The 22,595-nt window shown below is 39.2% G+C and overlaps 3 protein-coding genes across 4 annotated transcripts; all 3 read left to right on the top strand.

The window, feature by feature from the left end:
* Positions 1-366: 366 nt before the first annotated feature.
* Positions 367-4,777, top strand: LOC126595531 (eukaryotic translation initiation factor 2 subunit gamma-like). 2 transcript variants are annotated; one of them, XM_050261808.1, is made up of 9 exons: positions 367-509; positions 1,085-1,263; positions 1,397-1,458; positions 2,221-2,333; positions 2,409-2,511; positions 2,883-3,110; positions 3,186-3,404; positions 3,662-3,922; positions 4,287-4,777. In XM_050261808.1, exons 2-9 carry the CDS (start codon positions 1,158-1,160, stop codon positions 4,587-4,589), a joined length of 1,395 nt encoding a protein of 464 aa, XP_050117765.1. In that variant the 5' UTR covers positions 367-509; positions 1,085-1,157; the 3' UTR covers positions 4,590-4,777. The 2 variants fall into 2 exon arrangements, with proteins under 2 accessions (XP_050117765.1, XP_050117766.1); XM_050261809.1 differs by having other exon boundaries at positions 391-509; positions 1,126-1,263.
* An 8,135-nt stretch (positions 4,778-12,912) lies between these two features.
* On the top strand, positions 12,913-14,106 carry LOC126595533 (phylloplanin-like). Its single transcript, XM_050261811.1, has 2 exons — positions 12,913-13,224; positions 13,596-14,106. The coding sequence occupies exons 1-2, from the start codon at positions 13,032-13,034 to the stop codon at positions 13,883-13,885; spliced, it is 483 nt and encodes a 160-aa protein (XP_050117768.1). The 5' UTR covers positions 12,913-13,031; the 3' UTR covers positions 13,886-14,106.
* Positions 14,107-15,902: 1,796 nt separating this feature from the next.
* Positions 15,903-16,606, top strand: LOC126595535 (late embryogenesis abundant protein Lea5-A-like). Its single transcript, XM_050261813.1, has 2 exons — positions 15,903-16,103; positions 16,207-16,606. Exons 1-2 carry the CDS (start codon positions 16,051-16,053, stop codon positions 16,445-16,447), a joined length of 294 nt encoding a protein of 97 aa, XP_050117770.1. The 5' UTR covers positions 15,903-16,050; the 3' UTR covers positions 16,448-16,606.
* The last annotated feature ends 5,989 nt before the right edge of the window (positions 16,607-22,595 follow it).

Genomic DNA, 22,595 nt, shown 5'->3' with positions numbered 1-22,595 from the left:
AATTGAACCAAACCGAATCAAACCAAAGTTTTGGTTCGATTTTGGTTTTAGCAAAAAACCGAACCGAATAAAACCGAACCCACCCCTAGTCAAACATGATCCTTTTCTTTAGAGCAGTACTTCATTTACCATATATTTTTATCATCTCTTTAATAGAAGTAAAACTCATCAACACATGTGGATTCCATTTGTTCCATCTGTTAAAGAGACGATATGAATGATGGTACGAATATATGGTAAAAATAATAATTTTGTTTATACCAAAAAAAAAAAAAAAAATCTCCGGCCTAGTGGGCCTGAGCCAGACGGAAAGGCACTACCTAACCAGTGGCCCGGTTAACTATCAAATAACGAAAACACCCTCGGTAACATTTTGCGAACGTGGAGATGCCAGCGAATAACCCTTAAACCTGTGCGGGCTGTGCTTCTCTCTCTCTCTCTCTCTCTCTCTACAGCTCAACAGAAAACCTCGCTCACTCTCGTCGTCTTGCCCTAATCCCATCGTCCAGGTCCGTACCAATCTCTCTCTCTCTCTCTCTGCAGAAACTGATATTTCATTTTTATTTTTTTTATATTTTTATTGTGAGATTTTCGAGCTGTTTGATTTGGGTGTGTTATTTTTTGAGTTCTTCAGAATCGAAATTTTCTTGCTATTTTATTATCAGTTTGTTATTTTTCTGGTGTAAAATAGGAGCATTTTTGTAGATAATACTTTTTAGAGAATTTAGGGTTTTGGCATCTTCGTTCCGTACTGTGGTTTTTACTGTTGGCCGCCGTCAATGGATCCCGCTGAAATTTAGGGTTTTAATCTTGTCCTTTGTTATGTTATTGGTCATTTTATACAAAATGGTTTTTGTTATCTGGAAATAGATGGGATTTTCTTCTGAAATGAATGTTTCTAGTATAAGTTTAGTTATCTTTTCACTGTTACCGCTTTATTCATGATCTTGTTCATGGTAAATTTGATGTGGTATTGCACTAAATACAATTGCATACTGGCTTTCACTTTGAAAAGAACTGCGGCAGCAGTGTCCGTTTTCAACTGAGTCTTATTGTTAATCAACAATTTGGGTGATTGATGCAGTCTTTCACAGTTTTGATTTCGTCACTCTTGATACCACCCAGTTGTTAGCTGATTACTTCAAGTAACTGTCAAAATGTCGAGGAAAGGTTTGATGGAGCAAGACCTGAGTAAACTGGATGTAACAAAGTTGCATCCACTCTCGCCTGAAGTTATATCTCGTCAGGCGACTATCAATATCGGTAATCTTAACTCACATGTTTAAACTGCTCTGAGATTATTATGGCCATTGTTATATTGATTTGACCATCATTTGTTTGTTGGCACCATGTCGTAATTTTGCACTTATTTGGATTTATACGAGTTGCCTTTCAGGTACTATTGGTCATGTGGCACATGGAAAGTCAACAGTTGTAAAAGCAATTTCTGGTGTACAGGTGATTAGTTGTTTCCGTATTGCATTTGATACTGCTCGCGTCTTTATTGTTTATTTATGCCTGGACATTGTAAAGACAAGCAAGCATGTGTTTCCAAGTGAAGGTGTACAAAAGTGGTATCTGGTTGTCGCTGCTTGTTCTCTTTGAGCTACTAATGCACACTCACAGCCAAGGAAAAATATATTAGGAAAATGTTCTCTCGGATACTAATGTGTTATATTTACGGGATAAGAGAATTTACGTTGTTGAGCATCATTGTATTTCTACATCTCACTACCAAAAGTGGCTAATCGTTTCAGATGGCTACAGATCATATACCTTTTATTCTTGGTGGAGATATGTCTTAAGTTGAGTGTTAAAATGGAAACTATCTAATAGTATGGAGTATGTTATCCAGGATGATAATTTGTTTAGTACGAGATAGTAGGGATAAATGTAACCTTACCCTATAGGTTTGATAGTTTGGTGCTATCAAAATAAATTCAATATTGTCTTTGGTTACTGGAGATATGTCAACAGTGCTCTGATTCTTTCATTTCACTGTTGCTAAGTTGCTTTATGTACAAAAACCTTGAGCTATTGGCTAAAGCTCTAGTGGTGTATCACATTAGATCAACATTGCAGGCACTAACCACCATAATTGGTTTGTCGGTTTGAGCTATATTTCTCTAGCTTATATGTGTTGTGGGCATTTAAGCTTGGATATGCCATTGCAAGTTTATATCTTTAAGACATTAAAAATCGAACATTAATGGTATGCAGACTGTTCGTTTTAAAAATGAGCTGGAGCGCAACATTACTATCAAGCTTGGATATGCCAATGCAAAGATATACACATGTGAAGATGAGCGGTGCCCTCGACCTATGGCCTACAAGTAGGCATCCAGTTAATGTAATTGTCTTTGATCACATTCTACCCTTTTCTTAACCGGTATTCATTTCTTTATTAGGGCATATGGAAGTGGAAAGGAAGATGCTCCTCTCTGTGATGTTCCTGGATTTGAGAACTGCAGGATGAAATTGTTGAGACATGTATCTTTTGTAGATTGCCCGGTAAGGCTTTATGGTGAAATTTTTGTACCATTTATTTTTATGCCATAATATTTATGACTACACTAAACTATTGTGAATAAATGATGGTGTGTACCTGGTCATCCTTGCTTAATAAGAGGATCTGATAGCCTGATACTTTGTGTTGATCAATTATATGTTGTCTCAGTGGATCTTAGTTTTTGTTTGCTGTACTCATGGATAACATGTTATTTAGTAGCATCGAAGTAAGGTTTTTCCCATGGGATCTTGCTACATTTTATTAGTTGCAAGAGACTTTCTCTATTAAATGATTGTCATCTTTCACATTGTTTTTCTTGGTTTGATTTTGTTTATGTTTCTTCAAAAGTTATTTATTTCATACTTTCTTATAGGGTCACGATATTCTTATGGCTACTATGCTTAACGGTGCCGCGATTATGGATGGAGCATTGCTTCTCATTGCTGCTAACGAAAGCTGTCCGCAACCACAAACTTCTGAGCATCTGGCTGCTGTTGAAATTATGCGTCTTCAACATATTATTATCCTTCAGAATAAAGTTGATCTCATTCAGGAGAATGTGGCCATCAACCAACATGAGGCAATCAGGAAGTTTATTCAGGTAAGTTCCTTTGGAGCATTTTTTTTTTCTGGTTTATTGGTCTCAGTCCATTAATCATTAAACATTGTGTACCAGGGAACTGTAGCTGATAATGCACCAGTGGTGCCAATTTCTGCACAGTTGAAGTATAATATTGATGTGGTGTGTGAATACATTGTAAAAAAGATCCCCATTCCAGAAAGGAACTTTATCTCACCTCCCAATATGATTGTTATACGTTCTTTTGACGTCAATAAACCTGGGTACGAGGTTGATGAGATTAGAGGTGGTGTAGCTGGTGGAAGTATCCTCAGGGTATGTCTTTTATTGTTATATTTTGTCAAAAGTGTAGACAGTGTTTTATGATTTCCATTGAGTGTCAGCTCACGGTATTTGAGGTTTCCTTTTTCCTTTTCTGGTTTCATTCTACGTTAGTAGTGGAATTTTGGGTTGTGAAAATGTGCACACATCTCTTGATTGGATAATAATTTGTGGAATTTTGGATTGTTTCTTAAGTAGTTAGTTCCATACATGTTTCATGAATAACATATTTGACAATGTGGTCGTGGTAGGGTGTTCTGAAAGTGAACCAATTTATCGAGGTTCGTCCTGGGATTGTTGTTAAAGACGAGAGTGGAAACATCAAGTGCACACCAATATATTCTAGAATTGTCTCATTGTATGCTGAGCAAAATGAGTTGCAATTTGCGGTGCCAGGAGGTCTTATTGGTGTTGGGACAACCATGGATCCCACTTTGACACGTGCTGATAGATTAGTTGGTCAAGTTCTTGGTGAAGTCGGGTCACTCCCTGAAGTATTTGTTGAGCTTGAGGTAAGGGGTTGCTGCTACAATAATGCTTTATACTTTGTTTAATTTTTTTAGCTGTTTAAAACTTGAGGAGATGCTGTTTCTAAGAGAATGGCTAACTTGTGTGTGCGCACATCTTCATTCATGAACTTGTTGACGGTGCATTTTGTTTTACATTTGATAATGCGACTGTTGTGTAACTTTGGTATAATATTGGCTTTCTAACTGTACTCTCGTCTTTATTCTTTACTGGATTTTTTAGCATGTTGATTCTTTCGGGTCTTTTGTTTCTTGTTTTCTCATCCCGAACTAGACAAATCTTGTTGATCAGAAGCGGTTGTCGAGCAGAAATTGTTGGTGTTGATGAAGATTGTGGTATATTTTGCAGGTCAACTTCTTCTTGTTGAGAAGGCTTCTGGGGGTCAGGACAAAGGGATCCGAGAAGCAGGGAAAGGTTTCAAAGCTGGTCAAGGGGGAGATCCTCATGTTGAATATAGGATCCATGTCTACAGGGGCTAGGGTTCTTGCTGTAAGGAACGATTTGGCAAAGTTGCAACTCACGTCTCCAGTTTGCACCAGCAAAGGAGAGAAAATTGCGCTCAGTCGACGAGTTGAGAAGCACTGGCGTCTTATTGGCTGGGGTCAGATTCAAGCTGGAACTACCCTTGATATCCCACCGTGCCCAATTTGAGTTGAACTTGGCAAGACAGGAGAAAGCAAGAAAACTAGTAAGACAGCTAAAGAGTAGACAAGATGTGGAAAGTCAGCAAATTATTGGGAACCATTTTTGCCAAATGGAAGGAAAAACATTGTTTGACGGATCATTGTCGTTTTTGTTTCGTTTCTTTGATTTTTGATAAAATTATACTTTCATCTGCATCATTATCTTCGACTTTTGTTTCCGTATCCGTAGAGCCATCTTTGAGGCTTCCACGTTTCTTTTCTCCGCTCGAGGTTTTTCTCTATTCCTTGTGTAACTGCTCTCCCTCCAGCTTCTGTACAGAAATGCTCAAAAAGTTTTCTTAAAATCCGGTACGTGAATCTTCCTCCTCCTTCCTCTCCGTACCTTTCGGCTGAGTACCGAACCCCTTGATATCAAAACCCCCTGTTCCTTCTTGGTGTCTGTATCCTGTAATACACAGGCACGAGAATGATCATCTTGCCCTTTGATTTAAAAACATACAGGATCAACCTTCACTCGGAAAGTTGAAAGCGGTACCAGCAAACCACTCTCGGATGCCCAAGTTAGGTATTTACTCAAACGTGTAAAACGTACAAGGCTTGCAAAAGATATGTTGAAGCACATAAAATCTTCTAAATGGGTGGAGTTCCCTTTCACTTTAGTGCCTAGTTGATTTTCCTTTCTTTAGTGCTCGCGTGGCGACATGCGAGTGGCTGAATTTTGGCCATTCAGGTATTTGACTTTGATAGGCTATATTCGTGAACAAAAATTCAATGATGCTCCAAGGTATCATATTCTCCGAAACACCATAGAAAAATATCTTCCGTGAATATGATTTCAGGTGCAAAGCTCTACTTAGTGATTAATTTGGTCTTTCAACTTGAACGCATAGCTAAGGTTTGCTTATGGATTTACGGAAGGTGTGTTCTACATCAAGGGTGCTCTTTAAATTTTGTTAATGCTTATTGTAGGTAAATTTCACCTGTATCAATTTTTGTGTCTAAATAACATTACCTTTTAGTTTTTATTATAGCACATACTATAGTGTGCTAATTAATTATTTAGCTTCATGTTTGCGACAATTAAAAGAATACTATATAAGAGATGTTATTTGTAAGTAGTGGGTTGTCTTGGTGATTAGGACTTTTATTTTACTCATTGTGTTCTGGTTTAAATCATACTCCTGACCTTAGTATAAGCTAGTGTAGAATATCACTTGTAGTAAAAAAAATATTTGAGTAATGTTATTTCAGCACACTAGACTAATCGCATTGTTGATATTCTCTCAAATAAAAATGGATCCCTCAGTATAGTATAGTAGCGTAGTACTCCACATATATCAATTATTGCAGTTAGTTTTGTGTGTCTAAATAACACTATTTATTAAAATATATATGCTCTATCAAAGAGCTCAACGATGAGATCAAATTGTTGACTTGTAGGGTGAAGCTTCATCCGCTAAGGCATGCATGGTGACCTACAACGAGCTGCATGGGAACTACAATTTTGTTATTATGGCCATAACTTACGATTTTCCGGAGCACCGAAAACTGAATCTGTTAAACTTTTAACACAAACTTCCGAAGAGAGCAGAATTCAGTTATTGCATGCATGTTTGTCAGATATGAAAAGAAAAACAAGTGCAGCAACTTGCCCTCCTGCAGATTGCAATGGCCTATAAATAATCGGTTGCCCTCCACAGCAATTGTGCGCAAGAAAAAAGTCTGCAACTTATCAAGGCAAGAAGGAGAAGTAGTCGTTTAACATATAGATTGCTATATAATCCAATTGAGCAATGGCCTTCAAAAGCATCTGTTTGTGTCCCCTCTTGGTTGCTGCTGTGGTCATTCCACTAGCTCAATCCCAAATCATCCCTGCCCTTCTTAGTGTAATCCGCGTTGACAGGATTCTGTATTTCACTGCCATTGGCAATGTCGGTCCCGATGGCCCCAATGCTACCCCAGTTTTCGCAAGTTAGTTTGTTCACTTGTTTAACTTTCACCACGGGTCGTTTAATAACCATCTTGTTTTTAATTTGAATCACATTACACATCTTCAAATATTATACCATATTCTCATGATACACTATAGACAAATGTTTAACTTGATCAATAGTCGAAAGTCGAAACGTGACAATTTGGCAAGAGAATAGTTTCCTTGACAATGGTTTTAGTGATCTTTTTTATGTTTTCTTGTACATGCTACTGTCGAGCTTCAGTGTGGATCTGGGAACAACGTGGTTTCAACTGTAACAACTAATGGTTCAGGAGTCTTTTCATTCTTGCTGGACCCCATAAACTATCTTCTCTCTTAACAGCCAACTCATCAGACCGTTTGGAAAGTAGTCTGTTATCTTCGGGAGTGAGAAAATTCCTGGCCACCACCGCAGTGGTCATATCATTCTTCATCACAGAGTCCTTAACGGTAAGAGGACCAGTAGGGGATAAGAAGGATGAGCGCCATATGTTGTCTTGAGAAGGCATGGCTGCCTCTTCACCAAAGTTCAAGTCAAAACGATGGTCGGATGGGCCAGACATTCTCAGAAATGATGAAGGAGAAATAAGGTGCAATAAATCTATGAAGTAAGAGGAAAATTCCTACAAGCAATAACTCTCTGAATGTACTTCTTGCACACAATTGGTGCCCTTATAAAAGAAAGGGCAACATGGCTGTTGGTTCAAAAATCGAAGAGGCACCACTTTCCACACGCAACATCAGCTCCTCGAGTACCACATATAACTTTGCCAAAGATCTATGACAAAGTTTAGACACATAAATTTTGAAGGTCCAGCTACCCTACTATTACCCACAAGGGTAAAGAAACAGTACCACTGCTTTATAACTAGAAAGTCCCAATGTGTGTCAACCTTCGTGCTTCGTGGCAAGGCAGACTGGTAAAAATGCCCAACCTTTACTCATATTCGAGAAAACACTCCCAACAAGATTGCTTTCTAAAAAATCAAAGAGGCACCGCTCTCCGAATCTTGAGAACCAGACTCCCAACAGGATTACGTGCTCAAAATTCGAAGAGACACCGCCCTCCAAATCTCGAAAGCCAGACTCCTAACATGATTACTTTCTAAAAAATCGAAGAGACACTGCTCTCCGAATCTCAAGAGTCATACTCCCAACATAATTGCTTTCTTAAAAATCGAAGAGGCACCATTATCTGAATCTCGAGAGCCAGATCCCCAACTGGATTGCTTGTTCAAAGGCTGAAGAGGCACCGCTCTTCGAACTTCGAAAGCCAGATTTCCTTGGATAAAGCTTGTCTGCAATCTTCACACGCAACATCAGCTTTCCAGATACCACAGACCACTTTTTCAAAGTGCTCTGACAAAGTTAAAACACGTGAAGCTTGCAACTCCCACTACATTGCTATGACCAAGAAGGGTAAAGGAATAACACTACTACTTGTTGTTAGGGAGACTCCTATATATGTCGACCTTCATTCTCCACAGCCAGGCAGACCTGCAAATAAAAAAAAATGCTCAACTTTTCTTCACATCCGAGAGGGCACTCTTAGCAGAGTCTTTCGAAATACTCAGTTTCTTTTCCTCCAGATAATACCTCTACAAATAAGCCACACCAGAGCAAGAGTATCTCATATCATCAGGGTTAAAAGCAAGAGTATCCCATATCATGCTTTTTCCTTGTCTTTTCCTTTGGCCTTGTTCTTACCTGCAAGACAAGGAGAAAGAGAGCAATCAATCAACATTTGGAATCAAGCTTCCAGTCAGGAACTGACTGCCTGAAACCCCTTGCCTGATTACTTATCTGGCAGTGCTCTCGAGTACTCATCTTCAACATCTTATGCTTCTAGAGAAGATACCACATCGGCTTGAGGAACAGATAGGGCAAGTGAGAATGATACAAGGAAGCATGTGGAGACAAGCGTAACAGAACACGTGCTGATACATCCACTACTTTGTCAACAGCAAAAATATCCCATATCATCAGGGTCGAACGTACTTTAGATTTGATGGACTTGTTTTGACCCTCAAATTATTGAGTCGGCCTTATACTCTGGAGGAAACTAGAAAACCTTCCAGCCCAGTTCAAGAATAAGCCTGTGGAAAGTTACTTATTCAAAAGCAAAAGTATCTCATATCATCTTTTCTCCATTTGCTTCTTCTTATCCTTGTTGCTGTTTACGACACAAGGAGAATGAGAATAATCAACCAGAAACCGAAGTCGAACCTTCGATCCAGGTTGCTTGCTTGGAAGTCTGATTGCTTACCTTGTCTGTTACCTTCTTCGGCAAATCTCCTAGCTAGGCGACTTGGGGGACTCCTACTATAGGGTTTGTATCGCACTTGACCAAGCCCAAAACTACAAGTAAGCTTCAAGTGAAATTGATATATTACCTTGTGCATCTTCATCGGTTAAAGATACCACCCATGGATGGAGGAAAAGTACTTCCAGAGAAGATGCCACATCTACATATGAGACAGATAAGGCAAGTGAAAATGATACCACACTTCGGTACTTAGAAGTTTCGTGATTACTTAAGGCTTGGATCTTGCAAGTCCCCAACCGAAGATCTTCCCTCACTCGGGAACTTAGGGGAGCACTGTTTATACCATACTTGACCAATCCTAAAACTACTGAGCACCGGTCAACGTTATATTGTTAAGGACTCATAAGAGTTTCCCTCCAACCAGGAGACCAATCACAGCGCGACACATGTTGATATCAGAAGCCAATCATAGCGCGACACGTGTCAACATCAGAAGCCAATCACAAAACGACACGTATCAATGTTAGAATGAAACTAGAAACTCTCTTCTATAAATAGAGATCATTCTCTCACAATATTTTGGAATGTCATTTGTACTAAATCATTCACTAGTACTCACTAAAGGAGAGCTTGAACCTATGTACTTGTGTAAACCCTTCACAATTAATGAGAACTCTTCTACTCCGTGGACGTAGCCAATCTGGATGAACCACGTACATCTTGTGTTTGCTTCCCTGTCCCTATCCATTTACATACTTATCCACACTAGTGACCGGAGCAATCTAGCGAATGTCACAAACTTAACACTTTCTGTTGTACCAAAGTCCCCAAATTATACATGGGCATTACTCATGTCATTCATACATAAACATTCATGAGCATTACTCATGACAATCATACATAAACATTCATGATCATCATTCATGTCAACATTCATGAGCATTACTCATGTTAACATTCATGAGCATCACTCATGACAACATCCTTGAGCATCACTCATGTCAATCAACATAAACATTCATAAGCATCACTCATGTCAATCAGCTTCAAAAGCTTCATTTACAGAGCTCTAGCTTCAAAAGCTCTATTTACAAAAGCTTCAGCTTCGAAAGCTTCATTTACAGAGCTCTAGCTTCAAAGCTTCACTTGCAAAACTTCACCTACAAAGCTTCACCTACAAAGCTTCAGTGCAGGGTATACAAATACCGCATCCGAACAACCGCCATTTCGGCCCATACATGGATTCAATTTGAAGTCTCCAGCCAACAGACTCTATTGATCGAAGACTTGGGGGACTACATTATGTACCATATATTGGGCCTCAACTGGGCCTTATGAAAAATACTTGGGGGACTTAGCTCATTATTTATGTATTAAGGAGCGAGCCCTTATTCTATAAAAGGGACTCCCTCACTTTCATTAGAGAGCACTCATTATTCATGTACTGAGGAGTGAGCCCTTATTTTATAAAAAGGACTCCCTCACCTTCATTAGAGAGTAACGCCGCCAGCTGAGCAATCGCCTCGCCGCGAGCATCACTCCTAGCCCATCACTTATGTATTGAGGAGCGAGCCCTTATTCTATAAAAATGACTCCCTCACCTTCATTAGAGAGCAACGCTGCCAGCTGAGCAACCGCATCGCCGTAAGCATCATTCCTAACCCATCACTTATGTATTGAGGAACGAGCCCTTATTTTATAAAAGAGACTCTCTCACCACCATTAAAGAGCATCGCTGCGTATTGAGCAACCAACTCGCCGCGAGCATCAACTCCAGCCCATCATTTATGTATTGAAGAGCGAACCCTTATTCTATAAAAGGGACCCCCTCACCTTCAAGCTCCACAAGTCGAGCCAACCAAGGCAACATAAGCCACAAGCCGAGCGAGCAGCCTCGCAACATGTGCAACTCCTAGATGAGCATCATTTCACTTTGAGCACCGCCTCACATCGAACATCAGTTCAAGACAACATCTAGTTACTTCGGCCCACACATGGATTGAATTTCAAGTCTCCAGCCAAAAGACTCTTGACTGAAGACTTGGGGGACTACTGTTTATACCATATTTAGGGCCTCGTATTTAGATCTCATACAAATACTCGGGGGACTTAAATGTAATTATGTGATAAATGAAGGGGCAAATATGTAATAAGTGATGAGCCTTTATTCTATAAAATGACTCATCACCCTCACAATTAGGAGAAGCCAATTCCTAAGGCTCCTCACCCCCTCAAGCTCTCACTCTAAGAGCCTCTCAGATTCATTACAGAGGATCTCTCTCTCCCCCTCAGAAATACAATATCAGTGTGGACGTAGCCCAAACCTTGGGGTGAACCATAATACATTTTGTGTTATTTACATTTCTTGTAGATTCACGGTCGGATTTACGTTGTTCCAAGACCTCTGGTGTTGTGCATCAACAAATTACAACTTCATACTCATGAGTATTGATATGATTCAATGAATATTCACTCTGAAAGAAGTATGAAATTAATAGTATAATATACATATAAGTATATAGCATATACCTAGCTCAACCTGACTTATTTAAAATAAATCCAATCATACTTTATGTCATGTTTATGAATTTTTTTTTAGCATGTTCCATATGAAGCCTAAGTCTCCGAATGATAACAAATACAACTTATCAAATAACTATATCACTTATGAATTTGATAACGGAATATACAAATAAGTAAATAAGTATATAACTTGTCGGCCCAACTCAACTTGACTAATTTAAAATTGGCCTAATCATACTTTCATGTTGTGCTCGTGAATGTTTTGGGCATTATGGAGTTCCAATGGATGACAAATACAACTCATTAGAGGTCATAAACAAGCATTTTTAGCGTCCCACTCTCTACTCTCAAGCAAAACCCCCCTCAAAGTAACACAGTTTTGTTCCTTGTAAGTTTTGTACATCACAGGAACAAAGAAAGGGTACAATAGATAACAACATGAGCACTCCTGTTAAAAAGAAACACGTCGAATCAATTAGAAGATGGGGTCATCAATGGGCCGTGCCAAACTAGCTCAGCTCAGTTTTTATGGGCCTGAGCCGGGCCGGGCTTAATCAATGTTAAGTGAAATTAGCAGGCCATATTGAGCCGGCCTACAATGAAATTCAAAACCCGGCCCTAGCCCGTCGAATAGGCTTTCGTGGGCCAGAAGCAAGAGAGTTGAAAAGTTCGAAACAACCCCTAATATATGAGTCCGGATCTTCGTCAGATTCTTTTTGTGAGGATCCCATGAATCTGTGAATCGTGTACGTTTATTGTACATCGTGGGGTCATAAATCATTTTATTTAAAAATAAACATAAACAGTACTTAACAAAAACTGGCCGCACAATGTACGATGAACGGATACAATACATGGATCCCCAGATCCTCACCAAATGGATCCGAGAGGATCCTATTGGCTAATATATGGCATGTGCAAGACTGCGTACTCTTTTATCTATATATCACCTATCTTCATTGTCAAAGAGTCGACGAAGATCTAATGCGTATGCGGTATATTCCATCTTCCTTAGTGGATGCCCGCAGCCAGAAGCAACTTGATTTTGTAGCTGCCCGGATCATGGGGTCATTACATTTAAGTTGAAACAAATCGGTCAAATTAATAACGTTTAGGTTTAGGGCTATACAAGTGTATATATATACAGAGTATGGACCTAGCTACTTATAACTTTCTGAAGTAAATTGAGGGCCACGTATTCTGGGTGGGTAAAAAGTTCGAACTAACCTTTTACATCTTGGTTGTCCATGCCATACGGACTCGCCAATTAATGCAATTTGTCACAAAGCAACCGAGGTCTTATATTATTGACAAACTAATTAGGGCATACTAGCTACCTCAGTGAGATTGAATGGAAGAAACTTGGCTTAAATAGTAGGGTGATGTCCACCCTCTGAGGCCGCGTGCATGGCGGATGAGCTCCATGACAACAACCTTTGATTTTGACGGAAATAACTTACGACAAGAATGCTATCTTTTTTCTTCACATGATTTTCCGGATCATCCAAAAATACACAAGGAGCATTCCGAATGTCCGACGATTTATTCAGAAAAATCTGCAGCAACTTGTCCCTCTTGCAGCTACAGCTTAGCCTATAAATTGGTAACCCTGCACGGCAATTCTTCAAGCCAGTTCATCATTTGCAACTTAGCAAGAATATATACTTCAATTGGTGCAGTTTGGAGCAATGGCTTTCAAAGCAACCCTCTTTGTGTTCCTCTTGGTTGCTGCAGTGGCGATAGTACTAATTCCAATGGCAGAAGCTCAACTTGGGCTCATCAGCGGCCTCCTTGGTCTCATTCGCATACAAGGAACTCTATTCTGCACTCCCAACGGTAATGTGGGTACCGGTGGTGCTACCGCTACCCCAGTATTCTCAAGTAAGTACATTATTTAGCTCGCTCAAGTCCAATTAACCAATCATATTTAGATTTTCTAATGCTAAGCATACCATAATTTATACCACGTTTTTATTGATGTTGATTGAATACATCACACGTCACATCATATAGTACGAATGTGTTGTAAGATTAGCATTAATGGGTTTACTCTTATAAGTTTCATCACCACAATATGGTCTCTTTGCATGTCTGGATGGTTAATTATGTTTTTAGAATAAGAATCTCAGGATAGATCCTCACCATAATGTATGGGTGTATGGGGTAATATGTAGTATGACGAGAATATATAGTCTGATAAGAAAATATTTCTGATATCACCATACATAATTTGTTATGTTTATTTGTTGTAGATGCTACTGTTCAACTGTTGTGTGGAACTGCGGGGAATGTGATTTCAACTGTGACAACTAATGGTAGCGGAATCTTTTCAATCTTGTTGGACCCTCTCCAGTTTCTTCTCAATTCACTACTGTCGGATTGCAAGCTGCTGGTTAGGACACCGCTGTCCGCCTGCAACTCAAGTCTATCCGGGTTGACCGGCCTTCTCTCATCACCGTTGCAGTTTATCGGAAATACCATCGCTGGCCTCCTCAGCATCGTCAACATCATTCCAGTCGGCTTCAACCTCATAAATAATTAAGGGAATGATATGCACGGATATGGTCGTTGCATATGCAGCAGTGCTTCTTATATATAGATAAATCGATCGATAAGGTCAAAATAAGATGTAACGTTTGAATTGTACCCCCTTAGTTTGTCTTCCAAGTATTTGTTTTTGTTATGTATCCTGGTATGCTACTGCTTAGAAGTAGTATTCTGCCAAGTAATTAATAAAGGCCATGTCTTAATACTTGTTTTCGACGATGTACTGTCCACAGTATATGCATGGCACATGCAAAAGGAGCGGAAATTGTTGCTCTCCAGAGGAAGCAAATTTTCCAAATTCTACACGCACACAAAGACAAACATGTCTAGTTTACGAGACGGGTGTGTGCCAACTCATTCTTAATGTATTAGAGTAAGTTAACAATGTGATCGGTTTTGTGTATCCCAGTTGATGACCCTAAGCGACTTTCTCCGACATTATCCGTTCACTAGAGACACAGCCTGATGCGTACATTTTTCCTTGGCGTTTCAGGTTTTGTTAACATGAAAAAGAAAGGGAAAAAAAAAAGAAAAAGAGAAAGGATTTGGAATCTTGGATCTTCTGTTTTAATATTTTTCTTAGGACTTATAGAAGATGTTAAAAGAGTTTCATCTTATGAATAGGCCTAATGAAGTGAGAATCATGGGAATTGGACATGGTATGTCATTTAACTAAAAGGTACTTCTAGATAGCTTCACAGTCCGTCTCCACTGGATCGCCAAGAGAATCAAACGCCACCGCCTGGACTTGGCTGGGTTGTGTTGAGTTGTGACCTTTTGTATTCAATTGATAATGGGGGTGGACAAAATCGAACTTGGGATCTCAAGTGTACACGAGCTCGTTAATGTGAAAGTGATTTAAATAACTAAAGCGTTTCTAGATCACTAATAATGCTTTAGATAATGTTTTTTTCAGAAAAAATTAATTAAAAGTGTTTTTTTTTAAATGTATAAGAAGCATACATACAACATGATTTTTTTTCTTCAAGAAGCACTTCAACTACAATTTTAGGAAGTAGTTGAATTTCAATGTGGTTCTAAAATCGCTAATAAGCATAAGTGGTTCTTAAAAACCCTTTAGTGAAGGGGCTCTGCAGGTCCCTTAGGAGTGGTTTGGGAGTGAGGTGCTTAAAAAAAAGCACCCATGAAAAAAAACTGTGAGGGTTTTAGGTGTTTGGTAAACAGAAAAAAAAATGCTTATTTTGGAAGCTGCTATGAGAATAAGCTGAAATCAAAGGAAAAAGCTGAAGCTGCTATTTGTAACTTTGGAAAACTGGCTTTTTTTCAAAGCACACGGAGCTACAGTGCTCCTTTAATGAAAAGACCCACTATCAGACTGCTTTTTTTTCTTTTCCAAAAGTACCTTTACAAAAAAGTTTACCAAACACTCTGCTGATTTATTTTACAGCCGCTATTCTCACAGCACAGCCGCTTATTCTCATATCAGTTTTTTTTCAAAGCACAGCAATACCAAACCAGCCCTTAATGCTGAACTGTGCCCCTGAATAGGACAAAGTTGGGCTCACCAGATTGGGTTAGACCCTCTTCCATATACAAAGCAGGTTAATCATGATCCAAGAAATTCAAGTTGGTTGGCCTTCTAAAAAAAAGACCTTAGAACGAATTTATTGTTATCGTAACGTTTTTATTTATAAAGTTAGATATAAACTGTTAAATATAGTGTTGTAGTACAAGATCGATACACTGTATAGCGGTGAATCTTTTGTATGAAAATTGCTGTCCGTTTTCCTGTATCAAAATGCGACGACATTTTTCATGAAAAGGTGCGTCGGAACTTGGATACAACTACATTCACACATGGCCATCACCGATTCACCTTCGTATCCTTAGCATCAAAGATATGAAATTTGGGTTGGATCATATCCTAATCACACAATCAAAAATATGATTAAAAATTAAAAAAGGTTACAGGTCAGCACACACGTGTCGATGGCTGAACGATCCCATTGAGTCACTTTGATTTTACCCTCCCTATATAACGTAACAGAAACCCTAAACCTCCTCCTCCTCTTCGCCACCGCCACCAGAAAGAGAGCCGAAGAAGCGAACAAGGGAAAGGAAGTACTTTCTTTTCTCCTGTTCTCTGACTCGCTGCTCTCTCTCTCTCTCTCTCTCTCTCTCTCTAAAACTTCTTATCCAATGGCTGCTTCCTTCCTCTCCAAAACTAAGCCCCTCCTCCTCGCGATCCAACGGTCAGTTTTGATCTTTCCATTAACCATTTGTTTTTTTTGCATTAAGTTATTTAATTTTTTTAATTATGATGGAAATGTTGATTTATTGTTGGTGGTGGAGCAGGCGGGGTTACGCTGCAGCATCACATGGTTCGGTGGCAGCTGGATTCGGTAGGGGAGGGTCCAGGAATGCTATGGTGGAGGAGCGGGTTGCGAAAGCGATGAAGGAGGAGTCTGGACTCGGAGCTCCTTCATCTGCGTGGGCCCCGGATCCGAGAACTGGATACTATAGGCCCGCCAATCGTGCGGACGAGATCGACCCGGTTGGGCTTCGAGAGATGCTGTTGAACCACAAAGCAAAGTGACTACTGACTAGTTACCTTAGAAGAAAGAGCCTTGCTATTTGAGAATTATGTTTAATTAATCCAGATTATGTAAGTTGTTTAGTGTTAAGCTCAGAGTGACAGTGGTGGTGGTGTTTTTATCCTATTAATAATCATAATAATCATGTTTTGTTTTCGTAATCGCATATTCTAAAGAAAATTAATGAAAATGGTTTGAAAACTTTGAGTTTTAATGATAAGGACAAAATAAAGGGTAAAGTGAATAGTACCATGATTGACTTTTTAGTGTAAAAATGTGATTTTTCGTTAAAGTGAACAGTACCGGGTGCTTTCCGTTAAAGTTCCTCATATTCTATTGGTAGTACTAGAATAAATGAACAAAAAAAAATCGTGGAACTTTGTGTAGCTTTAGGAGCAACCATTAACAAAAGAATGAGAGAATTTTTGAGTGTCTATCAGTTTATGTTATGACATTTGGTGGGCCGTACTTTCAGTATACTGAAAAAATGTCTTGGAAAATAACTTTGCTCATAATAAGGGGTCACCTAGTTTAAACTAGATGCAATTCGATTATAATAAAGGGTGGATAAGCTTGCCATCAGTTGTTTTCTTTTAAAAAAAAAAAAAAGTTTTAACTTTGTAACTTAATTTTGTCACAAAGTAGAACTTTGGTCAAACCACAAAGGCCATAGTTTAGTCCAATTTTTGTTAAACCTCAAAAATTAAACTTGTTTTCATGTATCGTGATCTAAACCTTACATGTGTATAATATTATTATTAGGTAATGTTGGAGCAAGTGAGCCGTTGGGCTCAATACTTGAATAAATTGATCTAAGTTAATTGAGAAGGTGACTTACAATACAAGCAATAAACCTTGAGGCTTGATCCTGAATCCAGATCATGTAAAGCGAAGGTGGAGTAACCTTAAATTCCGACTCTTTTTCCAACATACTACTAGTGACTAATCCATGTAATTAAAAAAAAATACAAGAATATAACTATTTGATATTGCACCACCTGTGAGATATAAACTTGCAATGAAATCTTATTGTAATGCATCTCAAACTAATCAAATATTTTTATGTGTTTGAATTTTGAATATATATATATTGAACAAAATGATATTATCTGCATTAAAAGAGATGAAGTGAGTTTAGCCTCATAATGAGCTACCAATAATGGAGTTCAAATTTGCCTTTAGCGAGAATCGAATATAAAACTTCTCACTTACAAGTGAAGAGGAAAATCACTAAATCATAATACTAAGTGGCTAAACATATATAATTAGCTGTAAATAACGTCACAGTGAATTTTCTTTTCAAACTGGAGAGGTGTCTTTGTACCGTGTTAAAGAAATCTAAACCCATGGGCATATATGGGTTAAAATTACGTGTACATAATGGGTCGGGTCTACCTACGTATTAATCTTCTTCTTCTTTTCTGGTTTGTATGAGTCGATAACATACAAATACAGTGCCCCACATAAAACAGCTTCCGCTTGTCTTTTTGTAATTTTGAAACTCCCCTCATCAGTCATCAAGCACGCAGTCACCTTGGGTCTGAAGGGCTGATGGCCCCTCGGTTTTTCTGTTGGGAGAAAAAATGTGCATGCTTGTGATTTTAGTGAGATGTATCATTAGTTTACTTACATGTGACATTAATGTTAACTCTTCTAGTTACTATTGTCAACGTTGAAAAAGTATTTTTGTTCATGACATTTCTAAAAAATCAATTGAGAAATCAGATGGGAGTTCAATAGATAAATGATAACATGATTATTATTGTTAGGAGAGATATTTGATGATACTAGTAATGAAGGTGTTAAGTAAAACTATCAAAACATGAAAACGCATCGAACGATATTATATTTAAAAATGTTACCAATTAATGTATCAGTCATTTGTTTAGTAAATTCTTATACTTGTTTATATTGTGACTTTGTTGTTTAAGATTCATTCCTATATACAAATATCTAGCTTCGTCTCTACCCCTCATTAAAGTCTCTTTGTTCCTCCCATTCAATTTCCTGATCTATTTTTTTACGTTGTATAAGATTCTTTTCATTGGGAAGTCTCATTCCCTTTCCTTCTCTCACATTTTTCATTTTATCTTCTTTTTTTTATAAAAAATTAATATAAAATATTGACTCAGCCTATTATTTAAATATGATGTGAGAAAATGAGAGATAAAAAAAAGAGGAGCGAGAATATTAATTAATTAATTTATTTTATTTTATAGAAGAATCTTATCACTTTCACTGGAAAGGAGAAAACGAAAAGATATTTTCTTTATGGTACCCACATCTTACTTTTCAGTATCTTCTTATCAAAATAATGTTCAATTTTCAATGCATCAATTAAGTATTAGATAAGGATGATGTCATACATAAATGTCCACAATGATTTAGTTAGGCCATTTCCAACCAAAAAATCCAGAGGATCAATGAGTCGAAAATAGTCTGAAAATCATCTCCAATCGAGGGTTAGGCTAGAGGGCTCGTGGAAGGCCCCACGGAATCTGAAAGGGTTGGCCAGAAAAATGATTAATTTTTTTTTTTAAATTATATTTTTTTCTATAACTTCCTAAACCATTATACAACATTAAATTAAATTAAGTAACATGAAAGAACATTAAACAATATGAAACAACATTAAATAACATTAACCAACATACAAATTATACAACATAAAAAAAAACATTTAACAACATGAAACTTAAACAACATTTTTAAAAACATTTAACAACATAAAACTTAAACGCCTACTCTCCAATCTTCTTTTGGCCCAAAGATGTGCAACAAGATCCTGTTATAGGTAATTGTTTGTGGCACGAGAACATATCATTCTATAGCACCTCATGTACTTATTTATAGAGATATTACCAGTTCTTAGATTGAAAGGCAAATTAAGTCCATCATATATTTTTGCATGAGCCATTCTTGACCTATTTGGATCTTCTTTGTTGTTATCGGACTCTCTATCAATATACCCATCTTGCTCATCCTCCACTATCATATTGTGTAATATGATGCAAGACATCATGATGGAGTCCAAATTTTCTCGACTCCACCCTCTTGCAGGTTCGCTGATGATTTTCCACCGTGCTTGTAGAATACCGAAAGCTCTCTCAACATCTTTCTGGTATGCCTCTTGGTGTAAGGTAAACAATTTTCCCGCGTTATTCCTAGGGTTTGGAATTGTTTGGACAAGTGTCGCCCCCTTTGGGTAGATGCCATCTGCCAAGTAATACCCCATATTGTATTGACGGTTGTTGATGTAGTAGTCAAGTTGAGGTGCTTTACCTTCCGTCAAGTTATTGAAGAGTGGTGAACGCCCAAGAACTGTAATGTCATTTTGGGATCAAGGGACTCCAAAGAAAGCATGTCAGATCCATGTGTCATATGAGGCAATCGCCTCTAACATAATAGTTAGCTTTCTCGACCTTCCGCTAAAGCCTCATTGCCATCCGGTGGGGCAGTTCTTCCAATCCTAATGCATGCAATCTAGTGACCTTATCATGCCCAGAAACCCACAGTATTCAGCTTTGCGAAGGAGCCGATTCAGATCTTCTTGATTTGGCTCGCAGAGGTACTCGTCTTTGTAAACCTGAACAATTGTGTCACAGAATTGTTCAAGAGTATCAAGGCATGTAGATTTACCATGGGTTTTGTTTGTACCATACTTGACCAATCCCGAAACTACTGAGCACCGATCAACGTTATACCGTCAAGGACCCAGAAGAGTTTCCCTCCAACCAGGAGGCCAATCATAACGCGACACGTGTTGACATCAGAAGCCAATCATAGCGTGACACGTGTTAACATTAGAAGCCAATCACAACATGACACGTGTCAATGTCAGAATGAAACTAGAAACTCTCTTCTATAAATAGAGATCATTCTCTCACAATATTTCCTAATGTCATTTGTACTAAATCATTCACTTGTACTCACTAAAGGAGAGCTTGAACCTATGTACTTGTGTAAACCCTTCACAATTAATGAGAACTCATCTACTCTGTAGACGTAGCCAATCTGGGTGAACCACGTACATTTTGTGTTTGCTTCCCTATCTCTATTAATTTACATATTTATCCATACTAGTGACCGGAACAATCTAGCGAAGGTTACAAACTTAACACTTTCTGTTGTACCAAAGTCCTCATTGATTTTGTGCATCAACATTTGGCACCGTTTGTGGGAACGACACTTATTCCCATTCTCTTCAGCTTTGTCAAGCTGGTTTCCACTATTCGTACACTCTCTTTTGACCAGGCATCCCTCTCCAACATGGGGAGCGAAGGAAGCCACATCACACAGAATGACACCCATCTTGCACCTAGTGCGAAGCAACGAAAGAAGGAAGGAAAAAGGGTTGCTCTTCAAGCTAAAGTCGATGAGCTAGAAGCTCAAAACAACAAGATAGCAATGAAGAATGAGGTCCTCCAAAAGCAGTATGAGAAGCTCTTTGAGACGCTCCATGAAACTATGCGTACTCAAACACGCGAGCTTGTTGCCCCTGTGGACATCAACCATCATCTGGGTGCCCCCCAACACGGAGGGTCACCTTCCTTCGACATGGGTATCCCTGATGAGGAGCGAGCTAATCATCAAAACATTGATCAACATGAGACTTCTCTCAACCCAGCTGCTTCGACCCGAAACAGGAAAAGTGGAGGAAGACACCTCTTTGCAGAAGGGTTGGAAGGATCGAAAGTTGTTTATCGTGACTGCCGAGACTTCCTAAAGTAACGTCAAGAGAATCCCCTCCACATATGCTCGAAGATCAATGACCCAAGGGTTTCTAAAAGACTCGGTCCCCTCCTACGACCCAGGCTAGCTGCCAATCTAGGGAAGGAACGACATGTCCTAGAGGAACATGAAGGTACATGAGACTCTGAGGTATTCCGACAGACTCGCCCTAGAAGTCAGTACGGCGAATCCAAGGAAAAATCACACGCCCTTGCTCAAACTTTCGTACTTCCAAGAGGCGATAGAGACTTACGAAAGAAAATCCCAGTGGTACATGACTCCACTTAAGACCCCTTTGTCCTACAGCTCATTGAGGAAGTAAACAAGTTGAAGGCCGAACGTCAGGTCGAGATACCTGACTGGAACCAACTCAGGCCTGACCTTCTCATAAGGAGGATCCTCGACACCCCTCTTCAAGCGAAGACAAAACAAAAGCTTGGTTTACAACTCTATACTGGAAAGGAGGACCCAATTGAACACATTAACCTCTTTGAGTCCACCATGGCATATCAGATGCACACCGACGAAGAGCGATGTCTTCTCTTCTCTTCCACCCTCTCTGGTAGAGCTCTAAACTGGTATTGTCGTCTTCCACCTGAGACAGTAGACTCATTTAAGGAACTGAGGAAACTGTTTGTCTCTCAACACATCTTCCAGACCGATCGTCTGCATTCTGCAGATGACTTGTACATTATTCGCCAGAAGCCGAACGAGTCACTACGAGAGTATGCTGGTCGTTTTAGCCATGAGTATTCTCGCTGCGCTGAGGCAAATGACAAGACCGCCCTCAAGGCATTCACGGTAGGCCTACGTGATTGTTTCTTCAAGTACATGATCAATGCCAACACTTGGAAGACTTACTCTGAGGTGATGGCACATGTTTACAACCATGCCTCCGCCGAAGCAAGGACATATCAAGGGAAACCCCCCACAACCATCCCTTATCAGCAAGTAGGGAGTGGAAGCCAGATCTAACCAAATGAGAAGACCTCGACCTTCCAAACGGCAGCGGTGCCTCCCCTTGCCTTACTTAATACTTTGCCAAGTCAATAGACATATCAATCTCAGGGCAAAAGGAAAGATTTCCATCCTCACCAGTCTTATTTTAGTAAAAGGAGTAAGGGATTCTACCGCGATAACTAAGGGTATCGCCATGATAATCTCCGACCCCAGGCAGTCAACATAGTGGGTCAAGCACGTGTCAGGACAGCCCCTATCCCGAGGTATGAGGCATACACACCTTTGAATGCCACATGCGTGGCCATTTACCCCAGCATAACACACTTGATACCGAAGCCAAAGCCGAGGCACCCGGATTATAAGCCCACGAAGAACACGGGCACGTTTTGCTTCTACCACGAGCATAATGGCCATGGCGGCGAGAAATGTATCACCATTCGTGATCATATTGAAGCTTTG

This window comes from Malus sylvestris, chromosome 13 (genome assembly GCF_916048215.2).
Source record: "Malus sylvestris chromosome 13, drMalSylv7.2, whole genome shotgun sequence".
Taxonomy (NCBI): domain Eukaryota; kingdom Viridiplantae; phylum Streptophyta; class Magnoliopsida; order Rosales; family Rosaceae; genus Malus; species Malus sylvestris.
The sequence above is the reverse complement of the archived record's forward strand: the minus strand, read 5'-3'. Positions and strand labels throughout refer to the sequence as shown.